Here is a 17,445-nt window from a genome sequence, read left to right on the forward strand (position 1 = left end):
CTCTTCCTGAGTTAAGGCGGAATACCTGTTCTGTAGCTTGATCCAGAATTCCTCTATTTTCTCTCTTACCGCTAACTCATTGATTGGCTTCTTATGTACCAGTTTCTTTCATTCCCTCCTCACGTCTAGGCTAATTCGAGTTCTTACCACCCTATGGTCACTGCAGCGCACCTTGCCGAGCACGTCCACATCTTGTATGATGCCAGGGTTAGCGCAGAGTATGAAGTCTATTTCATTTCTAGTCTCACTATTTGGGCTCCTCCACGTCCACTTTCGGCTATCTCGCTTGCGGAAGAAGGTATTCATTATCCGCATATTATTCTATTCTGCAAACTCTACTAATAACTGTCCCCTGCTATTCCTAGAGCCTATGCCATATTCCCCCACTGCCTTGTCTCCAGCCTGCTTCTTGCCTACCTTGGCCTTAAAGTCGCCCATTAGTACAGTGTATTTTGTTTTCACTCTACCCATCACCGATTCCACGTCTTCATAGAAGCTTTCGACTTCCTGGTCATCATGACTGGATGTAGGGGCGTAGACCTGTGCAACCTTCATTTTGTACCTCTTATTAAGTTTCACAACAAGACCTGCCACCCTCTCGTTAATGCTATAGAATTTCTGTATGTTACCAGCTACATTCTTATTAATCAGGAATCCAACTCCTAGTTCTCGTCTCTCCACTAAGCCCCGGTAGCACAGGACGTGCCCGCTTTTTAGCACTGTATATGCTTCTTTTGGCCACCTAACTTCACTGAGCCCTATTATATCCCATTTACTGCCCTCTAATTCCTCCAACAGCACTGCTAGACTCGCCTCACTAGATAACGTTCTAGTGCTAAACGTTGCCAGGTTCATATTCCAATGGTGGCCTGTCCGGAGCCAGGGATTCTTAGCACCCTCTGCTGCGTCGCAGGTCTGACCGCCGCCGTGGTCAGTTGCTTCGCAGCTGCTGGGGACTGAGGGCCGGGGTTTGATTGTTGTGTTCATATAGGAGGTTGTGGCCAAGTACTGCACCAGGGTGGCCAATCCTGCTCTGGTGAGGGAGTGCGATAGCGGTTCTGGTCACCGGGATCAGGCCACACTCCAGACCTGTTTATGCAATTTTATCAACCCGCAGATATTTTTTTTTTAATCCGGTCGAAAATTGCCGGCACCGGGGATTCGAACCACGGACTTCTACGCCACCGCTGCACCCTATGGCTGAAAAGAAATATTTAACCCGTTCACTTCCACATCAATCTTGATCTGATTGTGTTCGTTGCATCCAAGACAACTATATAAGTGTGTCGTGTGCCTCCGAATAAAGCAGTTGTAAGTGGTTCTCTGTCTCGTCTCCTTCCTTGTTTATTGTGTATGTTCGCGCCTAGTACCAAAGATGAACTGTGACCAACTCGCCGAACAAGACGTCCTTTTCTGCTATAATTCATTTACTTCCAATTGAGTGAAGCTGCTTAGACATCGTTGCCTTTCACATGTCATAAATTTTTATTGACAGCTGCCAGCATAGCAATGTTTTGAGCAAGGCTATAGTTAGCATCAGCCAATAACGCCTGGCCAGATTCAATGTCATGCATGCTCTTCTGAGCCAAGCAAACCTTGATGAACCTCTGGTAATGCTCAACTACAGTCGAACCCACTTATAACAATAATCAAGTACCACGAGAATTCCATTGTTATAACTGATAATTATTATAATCAGGCTGCATGAAAAAATCAAAATACAGAGATGGCATAGCTGATGTGAGAAAACCATATAAGCAGGAAGGCCAGTGCCCCTCCCCACCACCTTCCTCCGCCCGGCTGCTGATTGTGTTCACTTGCTTAACTACTTCCTGGGCGCTCCGATCGCGTGTAACAGGCCACGGCTGTCGGCGTTAAAGAATGGCAGTGCTATAACAACTGCAAAGAGGTGTCACAGGTGGCAAGCGATATGCAAGCACCGCCAAGGCACCACTTTGGTGGTCCCAAAAGGGGCCTTTTAAAAATTGCGAGAAGGCTGCGGCGGCAGCCTGTAAGCTTGAGAAATCCAGAAGAAACGCTGCGGAGAAGTCACCACAAGCATCTCATCAAGTACTTCTCACTGGCTTGCACGAGAAAAGCCTATGTCCAACAGCCAAGCATGCTTTACGCAAAGCTTGCCAACATCCTAAGGTTTCTCGCGAAAACGAAGCCCCGGAGGGACTGAATCATGCCAAGCCTCATGTGAGGACAACGTTGAGGCAGCCTGCCCTGCCGTGTCATCGCTGCCGTCGTCGCCGTCGCTGTCCAATGCAAGCACATTCGCAATGATCATCTCATCGGTTAGAAGCATTTAGTTTCCGAATCTATAGCCATGCGCCTTCTTTTCACCAGCAATGTCATGCATTGCCGATGATAAGCGAGCGGATCAGCCATCTGCCATTTCAGCGGCGAGTCAAGCGAAGTTGAGAAACTACATGGCCAGACGACTTCGACACAACCAACAAAAACGAACTCGAGCGATTAAGCTGTTTGCAGAACTGCACTGGATGAGGAGCCATCGAGCAACATGCGAGCAATTGCGGCGCAGTTGGTGCAGTCCATTTGTGTTTCGGAGGGTGGGGCAGCGTAGAGCTACAGGCGCAGCCCATCGCGTTTGGAGGAGTGGAAGGGCGACGGGAGAGAGCCGCACGGAGATGGCTATGAGCGCATGGCGGCTTTTGGAGCAGCAGCCCATCGTGCAGCGGCTCGAATTTCTTGTTTTTTCTTTATCTTTTCAAGGATTTCACATTTCATTACCTTTCGGCTCGGACACCCAGCAGCTAGGCTTCATCGTTTTAACCAATAATGCGGCATCAGGGCATTGTAGTAAGCTGGTTATTTCACCATGGAAAACATACAAAAGTCGACGGTGCAGCAGCTTCTCATTGTTATAACGAATATTTTGTTGAAACCGGTACTGTTATAAGTGGGTTCCACTGTACTGCTTCAGATGACACCCAGGCCCTCTTCAATGGTCTGCATTTCCTCATATAGTACAAGCCTGTAATGAGCAACTGGCTGGTTCACAAATTATGCCGAGTGATTATTCAGATACCGATAATTCAGACATGCTACATTATTCAGACTGCTTCCAAAAGGACTTCTTCTTGGGCAAGCTGGTGCTTAGATTTCCTAGGTATACGTTGTGGCGCAAAATATATTTCTTGAAAAGGGACAGAAGAAAGGAAGGCGCTTCACTGTCTTCACGACTGACTGCTTCACGGCACCATCACTGTTTCATAAAGTTAAATGTATCATGATGACCCATATTTCGGACACCCCAGGACATGCTGTTTAATAATTCGGTGTCCACTCACATGCCAATTTGACTGGCGAGTTGAGTGGAAATAGCTATATTTTGCTTTTGATACATCGCTGGTATCACTGCGGCATAGTCATTGGCCATGTTGACGGCACCTGCTTGAAAGCAAAACTAGCGAAGCCCAGGTGATCCAACCAAGAGTTAATGTATATGGCATATACAGTCACTCTAATCTAATCGACCACACCCAAGCCGTAAGGCAAGCAATCCTCAGCAAGCAGCTCTAAAGCTGAATGCTCATGCTAGTGCCGAGGTGCTAGTTCCGTGTGTCCAGCATTTGTTAATCACATGTTCAATAGCGACACGGTCCCACTGATTTTAAGTTGTTAAAGAGCTGCCAACTGCACCCTCGATGTCTGCACCAATGAGGACAGTGATTAAGTGATGCAACCGCTGGACAATGACTGTTGCTAAAAAATAATGCTGTCATTTGGCTATTCCAGCTTGATCTACTTCTGGGCAGCAATTTTGAAGCGGTGCCTTCCGCTTGATTCTATATGGCGTTCTTATCACCCACCATTGCTGGTCAGCTTATCCTATCGCTTAGGAAGGCAGAGTGCCACTCTTACCCCTGATGAAGCATGAAAAGGAGTGGCACGGAAAAGGCATTGCACAACATTGCGGCCTTGTTATGTTGCCAGAGGTTGAATATTCAGTGCGTGCAATGATTGTATCTGTGGCAACAGCATGACAATGGCCGAGATACGGACTAAACAGAGTGTAGGCAAGCGTACATGTGCTCAGCAATGCGTTGACAAATTTGGGCCTTTGAGGATGATTCAGGGATTCTTTCACTTTCACAACATTTTGCCTGGCTAACACCAGGCACATTGACCGACAACAGTGTTTCTGGCACACTGCAAAGAACGCCATCGCTTGTTGACACAGAGGTGTCTGATGCTAGTCGTAAGAAACGTTGTGGAAGTATCCACGAAAGTGATCATCCGAGATATGACACTTTTTTAGCCACTTGTGGAATAAGGTCACTTGTCTGATGAATTGAAATATTTTGGACTCCTGACTATTCAGACTTCAAGGCAGTCCCCACTGGCACGAATTATCGGTTGCCAGCGTATAGACAACAGGTACTTCAATTTATTAAGCCACTTTATTCATGCGCACCACACATGTCTGGAGACCACTGTGGTCACACATTTTGCACAGTAACTTTGGTGCACTTCGGCACAGGAAATCTCATTTGGCACAAGAGTGGGAGCACGAAGTTTCTCCTATTGCATTTTCCAACTAAGCACTGCATACTTAAAGTATAAATGTATGCTGTATACGTGCCAGGTTTACCCCTGCCACTATCAATATCCTTCACTACAACATACAAGATGCTTCACATATGAAACGCCCTGCGTATAAACAATTGTACTGCAGTAGAAGGTTGTGCTGTCTTGCAAGTGCATGCAGGGGCTAAACATGCACTTCCATTGAGCCAGAAGCCAGTGCTCTGTGCAGTTTATGTGCAGTGCTGTAAAGAGCCTAATATTGTTGCAGGGAACCAACCTACATGAGTTTGTAACTTGGAAGAGTTTAATCAGTAATTTTCCATAATTTTACTCCATAAAACCTCACAATTCCATGGATTCTCCAGGTGCTAAGAATTTCCACTTTTCCAGCTCGTATGAACCCTGTGACTGCAGCTACCAGTGGAAATGAAGGAAACTGTCAAAACTATAACCATCACCAGAACTGGTGGACATGTATCGTCCCGAAGTTAGACCGAGTGCATCATTTTAATGTGCGATGATGCACAGAAGCAGATGCCCATTTTATACTATCTGATTACTGTTGCAGTCTGCGACAGCAAAAACGGCCATCTCACATTTTCGTGGTCCATGTGCTTGAGGAGTCGCAGTTCTCGATAGGTGCGCTTGGCATGGATGGCAGACTGGAAGGGCCGTGACAACTTCTTGATGGCCACTTTGTGCTTGTGCTCCTTGTCAAATGCCGAACTGCACCAGAAATATGTCACAGGCATGAAACAGTGGTTCCATACTACCCTTCACTGACATTTTCAACAACTCAACACAAAATGGAGTCCTTCCTGAAATGACTAAAGTCATGTCAACAACTGAACATGCATAGATAAGTACAGTGAAGCAGCAGATTGCTAATGAGTTGACTAGCAAAATAAACTATGCTATATACAGTAAACTCTCAGTTGTACGAACGTCGGTTTATCGAATATTTCAGAATAACGAACTTTTTAAAAATCCCCGGCAGTTTTCTTATAGATTCTATGCAAAAATGTTTCACTTAAACGAATTTCGGAACAGTCAATATTTCAGTTTAACAAACTCGCTCAGAGGACCAAGGCTTGCACTGCACTGCACTGCAGGCGCAACCGATGCCCACCCTCATCAAACCACCGCTTCAGTGGCACTAACGTCGCTGGCGCTACAGCGCCCCTGGGGCAAAGCGGCGGCGTGGAAAACGAACCTCGGAGGCATGGCCTCCGAGATTGCCTGCACAAAACGAGCAAGCATGTAATCTTGGAGGCCATGAACAAAGTAACATCGCTGGCGCTTACAACGCTGCCAGAGCAAAGCGGCGATCTGTCACACCACAAACCACGTGGTGTGTTTTTTTCTGACCGGCTAGTCGTGGCATGGTCGTCGTCTCTTTTTTTTTTTCCCATCTCCCCGGTTCCGCGTGTGCACACAAACGACCCACGTGGTGTGTTTTTCAATGATATTTTTACGGAAAGGAAGAAGCGTGCGTCTATTTACAGATGGCTTTTAATGGCTGAGCCAACAAGCGTAGAGCAGCGATAAAAGAACTACCCTCTTCCTCGTCGTCTCTCAGGCCACCATCATAGTCCTCTTCTTCACACATTACCGACTGTGAAATCACCCCCGTCGGAAAAAACACCTTATTGGTGCGGCCCATCTGTCCGAGAAAGGTAAGGTTTGAGACGGCTGACGTGGATGACGTCAGAGAGAGGTGAAGGCACCGTGGCATCGAGCGGAGACACTTCATATGTGACAGGGGTCACCCGGCGAAGGATGCGGTAAGGGCCATGGTATCGCGAGAGGAATTTCTCCGCCGAGTTGGATACCAGACTAGCACAAGAGCACCTGGTTCGTAATGCATGTCGCGATGGCGCTGGTCGTAACGGCACTTCTGGCGTGTCTGTGAAGCAGAAAGACGAATGCGGGCAATCTGGCGTGCTTGGGTCGCTGTGGTTATGACATCCCGAATGTACTCTGTCGGCAAATCGAGCGTGGTCGAGAGGAGTGTCTCGAATGGCAAAGTTGGCTCACGGCCGAAGAGGAGATAGAAGGGGGAATAGCCTGCTGTGTCATGGCGCGAGGAATTGTAGGCGAACGTGACAATATGTACAAATTCCATTTCACACATTTCTAACACTATGGATGCCATGTCTTTTGCTACATGAATCGCACTTCAAACTTTTGACTCTGTATGCCATGTCTTATGTTGGTCTAGTGAATATTCAGTTTAGTGAACTTTCAGTTAAGTGAACTATTTCCTTCGGTCCCTTGAAGTTCACTCAAGTGAGAGTTCACTGTATTCCTTTTCAGAACTCAATATTGTTATTGATTTCCCGACAACTTGCTACACCACATGTCACAAAAGACCGACCGGAGCAGTAAACTTTCATGAATTTTAAAGCAGTGGAAGAAATGAAGAAATGCAAGAAACATGAAAAGTATTATGGCACACAAAAAAATGAAATGAGAGGAATATCCATACAAAGAGATGCTTCCTCTAGTTACAAACAGATTGATTGTCACCACTCAACCACAAAAGCTGCCCTTTCAGGTGGGCACACTGCCTATGTGATTGTGACACTTTTGCAATGCAATTAGCATTCTGAGGAAACTTCATGCACTTTCCGGTGTCTGTCTAAGCATTGTACCATTAACATGGCTCACCGGTTGTCCATTGTCTAATGGGTAGAGCATTGGGCTGCTTTGCCAATTCAATTCGAACCAACTGTTAAACCAACTTGGTTCACCAGATATGACACTGGGCATGTTGCTATTCAATAAACCTCTCTGACGCCAACTTGAGCCTCAGGCTATGTGCTACTGGATATATGCTGCTCCTCAATAAACCAAAAAAAGATCTGTGGTACCCAAAATCTGTCCAAAACAGATTTTTTCAATAGTAGCACCAATAAATACTTCATTCTATGGAGAACATGTCCAGCAAGTGGCACGCTTGTAGTTGCACCACAAGCTTTTATAAATTCCATCTCTCATGCATACCCACTCGTGAAAGTGGGCATGGCTTCTAAATACATTTGCTTACATTGCAATTTTTACTATAAATAAAGTTATGCAACTCATATTGTTTTGTGTAGAAAGACACAGACGAAAGAGGCTATTTACAGGCTATTTACACTGGAACCAGACAGCCAGGCCGACAGACCCGCGCCAAGGCACAGACCAACTTCATTGTTCTCGTGGCGGCTCGTCTCTTGAGTATCTCCCGATAATATCATAATACTATACCCCAGCGGCAAAAGCATCGTCACGGTGCTGTTAACTATCCAAGACGCATGGAGAGTTGTAGGGCTTGAGTCGGGCGACGTGGACAATGTCACTGGTTGTCACAGCGGAAGACATAGTGGGCGTGGCTAGAACAATTTCATAGGTGACATCGGTCACTCGGCAGAGCACGCAATATGAGCCTGTATAACATGAAAGCAGTTTCTCACAAAGGCCAACTTTACGCGATGGTGACCAAAGCAACACGAGGGTGCCGGGCACAAAATGAACATTACTGTGTGACGGAGGTCGTAGTGTTGCTTCTATTTGCCTTGAGACACTTGTAGACGAAAGCGCGCAAGTTGACGAGCATGGTCAGCACGGGCGATTGCATCACGGGCATAAGCGCTAGTTGAAGCTGCGGTGGACGGAAGCACAGTGTCTAGCAGTAGCATCGGTTCTCGGCCATACAAGAGGTAAAACGGGGAAAAGCCAGCAGTTTCGAGACGGGAAGGGTTGTACGCAATGGTAACGTAAGGCAGAGCCAGGTACCAGTCACAGTGGTTGTCTGAAACATATTTCGATAGCATGTGTGTAAGGGTTCGGTTCAAACTCTCAGTGAGGCCGTTCGTTTGAGGGTGGTAGGAGGTGGTAAACTTATGCTGTATGGAGCAGACCCGCATGATGTCGTCAATGACTTTGGCCAAAAACGTACAGCCACAATCTGTTAGCAATTGATACGGAGCACCATGCATCAAAATGATATCATGTAGAAGGAAGTCCGCAACATCAGTTCCGCAACTGGTCGGAAGAGCGCGGGTTACGGCGTAGCGGGTTGCGTAGTCAGCCGTGAATGCAACTCACTTGCTTCCTGATGTAGATTCTGGAAATGGGCCAAGAAGGTCTAAGCTAACACGATTGAAGGGCTCGGCAGGGATGTCGAGCAGCTGCGGGTAACCAGAGGGGAGCTGGGAAGGCTTCTTGCATCGTTGGCAAAGTTCACAAGCAGAGACGTAACGTCGTACGTAACGGGCAAGGCCCGGCCAGAAAACACGGCAACGTTCACAGTCATAGGTTCGAGATACGCCGAGGTGTATCGTGAAGTTTGTGCGTTGTGAAGCTCTTCTAGAACGGTTGAGCGGAGTTGTTTGGAGGACCTTAGCGCAGCGGTGGCGTAGAGGTAGAACACATGCCTCGTGTGCAAGAGGTCCATGGTTCGAATCCCGGTGCCGCACAATTTTCCACCGAATTAAAAAAAAAACAATCCGCGTGTTGATAAAATTGCATAAGCAGGCCTGGAGTGTGGCCTGATCCCGGTGACCAGAATCGGTAACGCACTCCCTCACCAGAGCAGGATTGGCCACCCTGGTGCAGTACTTGGCCACAGCCTCCTATATGAACACAACAATCAAACTCAGGCCCCAGCAGCTGCGAAGCAACTGACCACGGCGGCGGTCAGACCTGCAACGCAGCAGAGGGTGCTAAGAATCCCCGACTCCGGACAGGCCGCCATTGGAATATGAACCTGGCAACGTTTAATGCTAGAACATTATATAGTGAGGCGAGTCTAGCAGTGCTATTGGAGGAATTAGAGGGTAGTAAATAGGATATAATATGGCTCAGTGAAGTTAGGAGGCCAAAAGAAGCATATACAGTGCTAAAAAGCAGGCACGTCCTGTGCTATTGGGGCTTAGCGGAGAGACGAGAACTAGGAGTCGGATTCCTGATTAAGAATATAGCTGGTAACATACAGGAATTCTATAGCATTAACAAGAGGGTGGCAGGTCTTGTTGTGAAACTTAATAAGAGGTACAAAATGAAGGTTGCACAAGTCTACGCCCCTACATCCAGTCATGATGACCAGGAAGTCGAAAGCTTCTATGAAGACGTGGAATCGGTGATGGGTAGAGTGAAAACAAAATACACTGTACTAATGGGCGACTTTAAGGCCAAGGTAGGCAAGAAGCAGGCTGGAGACAAGGCAGTGGGGGAATATGGCATAGGCACTAGGAATAGCAGGGGAGAGTTATTAGTAGAGTTTGCGGAACAGAATAATATGCGGATAATGAATACTTTCTTCCGCAAGCGGGATAGCCGAAAGTGGACATGGAGGAGCCCGAACAGCGAGACTAGACATGAAATAGACCTCATACTCTGCGCTAACCCTGGCATCATACAAGATGTGGACGTGCTCAGCAAGGTGCGCTGCAGTGACCATAGAATGGAAAGAACTCGAATTAGCCTAGACCTGAGGAGGGAACGGAAGAAACTGGTACATAAGAAGCTGATCAATGAGTTAGCGGTAAGAGGGAAAATAGAGGAATTCCAGATCAAGCTACACAACAGGTATTCGGCTTTAACTCAGGAAGAGGACCTTAGTGCTGAAGCAATGAACCACAATCTTGTGGGCATCATTAAGGAATGTGCAATAGAAGTCGGTGGTAACTCCGTTAGACAGGATACCAGTAAGCTATCGCAGGTGACAAAAGATCTGATCAAGAAGCGCCAGTATATGAAAGCCTCTAACCTTACATCTAGAATAGAACTAGCAGAACTTTCGAAGTTAATCAACAAGCATAAGACAGCTGACATAAGAAAGTATAATATGGATAGAATTGAACATGTTCTCAGGAACGGAGGAAGCCTAAAAGCAGTGAAGAAGAAACTAGGAATTGGCAAGAATCAGATGTATGCGTTAAGAGACAAAGCCGGTAATATCATTACTAATATGGATGAGATAGTTCAAGTGGCTGAGGAGTTCTATAGAGATTTATACAGTACCAGTGGCACCCATGACGATAATGGAAGAGAGAATAGTCTAGAGGAATTCGAAATCCCACAGGTAACGCCGGAAGAAGTAACAGGACGTCTACAAATTTGACATTTCCAAATTCCCCGAGTTTTCCAGGTTTCCCTGAGCACCTCTGCAAAATTCCCTGAATGAGCCGGAACTGTTTTATGTCAAGACAGGCTGACACCATGTTGCTTGATGCTTTCACTCTAGAGTATGCATGTTGAAACAAAAAAAGTGACTTACTCCAGTTTGAATAGTAAGGAGTAATATCTATTTTATTTAAAAAGAACAGAAGGAAGATGTTAGTAAAATGCGCAGAGAAAGAAATGGTAAAACCCATTCCAAATTGAGTCTAACATTTTCAAATACGAATGAAAAGGAGATGCATACATAAGTAGATATTTATGAATATGAGCTATTTCTATCAACTGATAGCAAGCTCATCGGTATGAGGCCTGAACTTTGTCAGAACTAAGATTCTCTCTCAGCAGCTGGGAAGTCAACCTCAAATGTCCTACTCTCAGCCCGTACACAACATCTCAGTGTTGGGTTTCACTACATTAAAAAGTTTATTTTGGTTTGGATGAGGGACACCTGTATCTCGGCATCAGCCAACACTTTGTTTTTTGAGTTTTTTGAGCTCAAGCTCCTTCAAAAAAGCGGCGGCCCACTACCTTTTCCATTAATTCCTCAGTGCATCCGTCCATTCCATTTTCATCGTCCTGCCACGCTTTCACCCCATGGATCATTTGAAGCATCCTCTTGGTCAGTTGTACAGTCAACGTCTTACTTTTTGGACTCCCTAGAGGCCACAAAAACATTCTGAAAATCGGGCAGTCCAAAAACAATGAATGCATCACTTTAACTGCCCTTAAGGACTAAAATTGCCACAGCCACATGCGAAAAAGCTTTTAAGGCCTGCCAGTACACTTATTAGGCATATCGGTGCTCGTACTGTGACAGGAGACGGGGGTGCACGCATGTATGATTAAGGAATACATTATGTGTCCCGTGACAATTGCCCCTTCCCACGCTTGTTATGCTTCATTCCGTACCACTTCTATACCAAGGCGAAGCTAACTTTCGGAGATTGGCATTACGCAATGCGCTGTGCTTTGCGAGTTTCGAAGCCTATCGCAAGGAATACAAAGGCGAAGTCGGTGCTATTGTTGAGAGCAGCGAATTCTTTCAATGAAAAACACGGCTCCGCACGACAAGAAGCTTAATAGCGAACATAGAAGCAGCTAGGCCTAACGTTACCGCGGTGGTGGTTACGGCTGCCAGTGGATCTGCTTGCGAGAGTGCCAGTTCGAGGAGGCGCGATAATCAAAATGGCGACGGTGGCGGCTTTGATTAATGCCATTTCAGACCTGCAGTCAGGGCAATATACACTGACTATATGCAGTACGTGGTGGTGCCGCAAAGCCGTGCATTATCGGGTATGTCCGAAAAAGTGTCCGGAAAATAGGTCGTTAACTACTCTGGCAATACATTGTGCCGATGACACGGCGTCAATGACGATTCATTGCGATTCCCCTGTTACTGGAACCAGCATCAACACGACCCTTTCAATAAAGTTGCAGCTAATTTTTCCTGATAGAAGCACAAATTCCCTGAGTTTTCCCTGAGTTTTTCTAGACTGTTCAAATTCCCTGAAAATTTCCGGTTTTCCCGGTTGGTAGACACCCTGAGTAAAGAAAGCCTTGGGAGCTATGCAAAGGGGTAGGCAGCTGGAGAGGATCAGGTAACAGCACATTTGTTGAAGGATGGTGGGCAGATTGTTCTAGAGAAACTGGCCACCCTGTATACGCAATGTCTCATGACCTCGAGCATACCGGAATCTTGGAGGAACGCTAACATAATCCTAATCCATAAGAAAGGGGACGCCAAAGACTTGAAAAATTATAGACCAATCAGCTTACTGTCAGTTGCCTACCAGCTATTTACTAAGGTAATCACAAATAGAATCAGGAACACCTTGGACTTCTGTCAAGCAAAGGACGAGGCAGGATTCCGTAAAGGCTGCTCAACAATGGACCATATTCACACTATCAGTCAGGTGATAGAGAAATGTGCAGAATATAACAAACCCTTATATATAGCTTTCATTGATTACGAGAAAGCGTTTGATTCTGTCGCAACCGAAGCAGCCATGGAGGCATTACGGAATCAGGGTGTAGACGAGCCGTTTGTAAAAATACTGAAAGATATCTATAGCGGCTCCACAGCCACTGTAGTCCTCCATAAAGAAAGCAACAAAATCCCAATAAAGAAAGGCGTCAGGCAGGGAGATACGATCTCTCCAATGCTATTCACAGCGTGCTTACAGGAGGTATTCAGAGACCTAGATCGGGAAGAATTGGGAATAAGAGTTAATGGACAATACCCTAGTAACTTGCGATTCACTGATGCTATTACCTTGCTTAGTAACTCAGGAGACCAATTGCAATGCATGCTCACTGACCTGGAAAGGCAAAGTAGAAGTTGGAATGCATCATGTAACCGCACAACAACAAGGGACAAAGAAGGAAACAGAAGTTGAAGTTGCCTGTCCTGTGCGTTTCCTTCTTTGTCCCTTGTTGTTACGCGGTTACATGATGCGTTCCAATATCGACCACCAACTAGCCTGCCTATCCATGTTAAACAAAGTAGAAGGGTGGGTCTAAAAATTAATCTGCAGAAAACTAAAGTAATGTTTAACAGTCTCGGAAGAGAACAGCAGTTGACGATCAGTAGCGAGGCACTGGAAGTGGTAAGGGAATACATCTACTTAGGGCAAGTAGTGACCGCGGATCTGGATCATGAGACTGAAATAATCAGAAGAATAAGAATGGGCTGGGGTGCGTTTGGCAGGCATTCTCAGATCATGAACAGCAGGTTGCCATTATCCCTTAAGAGAAAAGTGTATAACAGCTGTGTTTTACCAGTACTCACGTACGGGGCAGAAACCTGGAGGCTTACGAAAAGGGTTCTACTTAAATTGAGAACGACGCAACGAGCTATGGAAAGAACAATGATGGGTGTAATGTTAAGGGAAAAGAAAAGAGCAGATTGGGTGAGGGAACAAACGCGAGTTAATGACATCTTAGCTGAAATCAAGAAAAAAAATGGGCATGGGCAGGACATGTAATGAGGAGGGAAGATAACCGATGGTCATTAAGGGTTACGGACTGGATTCCAAGGGAAGGAAAGCGTAGCAGGGGGCGGCAGAAAGTTAGGTGGGTAAATGAGATCAAGAAGTTTGGAGGGACGACATGGCCACAATTAGTACATGATCAGGGTTGTTGGAGAAGTATGGGGGAGGCCTTTGCCCTGCAGTGGGCGTAACCAGGCTGATGGTGGTGGTGATGGTGGTGGTGGTGGTGGTGGTGGTGGTGATGATGATGATGATGATGATGATGATGATGATGATGATGATGTTTAGGTATGACAAGTAGGAACTCGGAGCCGTCCAGATGAAGGTTACGACGGTACAGAGTACTTTCGCGGAGGACGAAGAGGCGTAGAGTGGCATCGGCCGGAGAGCGTTCAAAACGGGCGATGAGTGCTGCGATGTAGGCATCACAACATTGCTCGTCGGTGAAATGAAGCAGCTGTGATACAGAGAATACACAAGCAGCACTGGTCGTCAGGGTCGGGTCGTCAGGGTCGTCAACAGGGTAATGCGACAAGCAGTCAGCGTCTTGGTGCAGGCGGCCACACTTGTTGACCACGGAATATGAAAATCCTTGTAGCCTCAAAGCCCATCGACCAAGCGGGCCTGTAGGAGCTTTTAGCGACGAGAGCCAGCAGAGAGCATGAAGGTCAGTGACAACGGAAAAAGAGTGACCGTAAAGGTAAGGAAGGAACTTTGTAACCGCCCACACAAAAGCAAGGTTTTTTCGTTTCGTAATGGAATAGTTGCACTCTGATGTTGCTAGGAGGCGGCTCGCATAAGCAATAACGCGATCCTGGCCACGCTGACGCTGGGCTAAGACGGCACCTAGGCCATGATCGCTGGCATCTGTACGCAATTCTGTAGGGGCATCAGGGTCGAAGCAGGCGAGAATGGGTGGTGGAGGTTAGAAGAGTGACGAGAGGAGGCGGCGGCTTCTGAAGTGCCCCACGAGAATTGTAGGCCTTTCTTCAAAAGATTAGTGAGGGGTCTAGCAATTGTTGCAAAATCTGGAACAAAACGACGACAGTACGAGCATAGTCCTACAAAACTTCAGACGTCTGCGGCTGTCTTCGGAACCAAAAAGTCTCAGACAGCGCGAGTTTTGTCAGAATCAGGCTTTACTCCGGAAGCGTCAATGAGATGGCCCAGACGAGTAATTTGACGGTGGCCAAAACGACATTTGGACGAGTTAAGTTGCAGCTTCGCCTTTCGAAATACATCAAGTATAGTTGTTAGACGCTCAAGGTGAGTGTCGAACATTGTTGAGAAGACGATGACGTCGTCGAGGTAGCAGAGGTATGTGAACCCTTTGAAACCTTGGAGCAAGGAATCCATCATACACTCAAAGGTGGCAGGGGCGTTGCATAATCCAAACGGCATTACTTCAAATTGGTATAGGCCATCAGGTGTGATGAATGCGGTTTTTTCTCTGTCCGTATTGTCAACAGCAATCTGCCAGTATCCAGAACGAAGATCAATAGATCAGAAATAGCTCGAACCGTGCAGGCAGTCAAGGGCATCGTCTATACGTGGGAGCCGGTAGACATCCTTCTTAGTAATGTTGTTCAGATGACGGTACTCTACACAGAAGCGCCATGTGCCGTCCTTCTTCGTAACCAACACCACAGGTGACGCCCAGGGACTCGAAGGCTCAATGATGTTTTTATCTAGCATTTTTCTCCCTTCACTTTGAATTACTTGCCGTTCCGATGCAGAAACTCGATACGGTCGTCGGTGAATAGGCGTAGCATCGCCAGTAAGAATCCGATGCTTGACTGCAAGTGTCCGGCCTAAAGGGCGATCATTGAAGTCGAAAATATCTCGGTAGGATGATAATACTTGGCAAAGGTCTTCAGCCTGCGCAGAGGACAGGTCCGTCACAACCATTTTCTTGATGTTGGGATCGGCGCCCGAGGCTGGTGCGAGGGGCCTGTGAAGCTCGCAAGAACCATCGATTAATAACGCTGCCACATGATGGTCACTGAGAAAATCAATGTTGGCAAGGCAAATACCTTGCAGTAGAACTTGCTTTGCCAATCCAAAGTTAAAGATAGGTACGCGAGTGCGGTTCGCAGTAATAGTAAGTATAGTGTGAGGCACGGTAACATCCTAATGTAGTGGAATGTGGGGCAGAGGATTGACGAGGTACTCGCCATCAGGAACTGGTGAAGAAGACAACAGTTCAATAAAGGCTACTGACTTTGGCGGCAGGCGAAGAAAGCCGGTGGGGAGTAAGCGGCACTGGGGTGCGTCAGATGGTTCTGCGAGGATCGGCAACTCAAGGCAAAGTGTACTGGCAGAGCAATCAATAAGGGCAGAATGCGCGGAGAGAAAGTCGAGGCTGAGAATTAGGTCGTGGGGGCAATGAGCAATCACGGTGGAGAGGACAGGAGTATGGCGGCTGGCGATGCTGACACGTGCCGTACACATGCCGACGATAGGCACAGTACCGCGATCCGCAACGCGGACGATGCATGCTGATGCTGGGGTGAGGAGCTTTTTGAGTCGTCGTCGGAAGGCAGCACTCATAATAGAAAGATGTACGCTTGTATCAATGAGTGCAGTGACAGGATAGCCATCAAAGTCAAGAAGGTTTAGGTTCGTAGGTAACGTGAGCAGAGGATTTGAGGGCAGGGTCGACAACGCAGCTTCACCTCCAGAAGCTGCAGTGCCTAGTTTTCCGGCTGGGTCCGGGAGGTGATAGGCGGCAAAGAGAAGCGGCAGGGTTGGGGCGAACGAGACTGATGGCGTCGAGGTGAGGGCGAGTGGCCAGCGGGCTGCCAGAACTCCGAAAATTGAAGAGGCCCACTCTTAGCAAGCACTGTCTTTCCAGCACATCCTCGTATTAGGAGTCCACGACACGCTCACTCTCACATGATCAACTCATATCAGTGTAATTACAGCAGAACCATCACATACACTAGGCTATCTAAAACAATTTTCATGGCCCTCCTAAGTGTAGATGCAAGCTTGCATCTCTAGCATTTGTCCACCCTCAACTTGAATATGCCGCCCCTATTTGCTCACTTAACCAGGCTGATCTAATCTATAACCTTCAATGAAAAGAAAGGAAACTGAGGGTCCAATTTTTATTAGTCATATCATAAGAAGTAAACAAAGACACCAAGAACAGCATACTCGAAATTCCAAATTGACTCAATTTCGTTAATTCATCATTTCTTTTATTCAGTTGACAAGTACATGTAATTTCCCCTATGCTGTCCTTGGTGTCTTTATTGGCTTCTTGTGCTATGACTTTCAAGCAATTCGCACGAGTCATCATCAGAGACTAAAGCGTACATACAATCTGACATCCTTAACATCAAGAAGGGGTTAGCATTTCTGTTTTTAGAATTATTGCACCACTCTGTTTTCTGCACAAAATAATTCGCGCAACCATCCTTAACCCTTTTTCGTCCATACACCACATCAAGAAGTTTGCACAGTGACTATCGTTTTCAATACCTCTTTGATAAATCATATCTGAACCTGGCAACGTTTAACGCTAGAACGTTATCTAGTGAGGCAAGTCTAGCAGAGCTATTGTAGGAATTAGAGGGCAGTAAATGAGATATAATAGGGCTCAGTGAAGTTAGCAGCACAAAAAAAGCATATACAGTGCTCAAAAGAGAGTACATCCTGTGCTACTGGTGCTTAGCGGAGAGGCGAGAACTAGGAGTCGGATTCCTGATTAATAAGAATATAGCTG

The 17,445-nt window shown here is 46.6% G+C and overlaps 1 protein-coding gene across 7 annotated transcripts in view; it reads right to left on the reverse strand.

The window, feature by feature from the left end:
* The window catches only part of p38b (p38b MAP kinase), a 516,218-nt gene that overhangs the window by 462,249 nt on the left and 36,524 nt on the right, over positions 1-17,445 (reverse strand). For 6 of the 7 annotated variants that reach the window (XM_075670640.1, XM_075670639.1, XM_075670638.1 and 3 more), the window contains exon 2: positions 5,154-5,283. The exons of the other annotated variant lie outside the window; for it this stretch is intronic. In XM_075670640.1, coding sequence (XP_075526755.1) covers positions 5,154-5,283 — 130 coding nt within the window. The remainder of the gene's footprint in view (positions 1-5,153; positions 5,284-17,445) is intronic. 7 annotated transcript variants of the gene reach the window in all.

The sequence above is a fragment of the Dermacentor variabilis genome, chromosome 9 (genome assembly GCF_050947875.1).
Source record: "Dermacentor variabilis isolate Ectoservices chromosome 9, ASM5094787v1, whole genome shotgun sequence".
Classification (NCBI taxonomy): Eukaryota; Metazoa; Arthropoda; class Arachnida; order Ixodida; family Ixodidae; genus Dermacentor; species Dermacentor variabilis.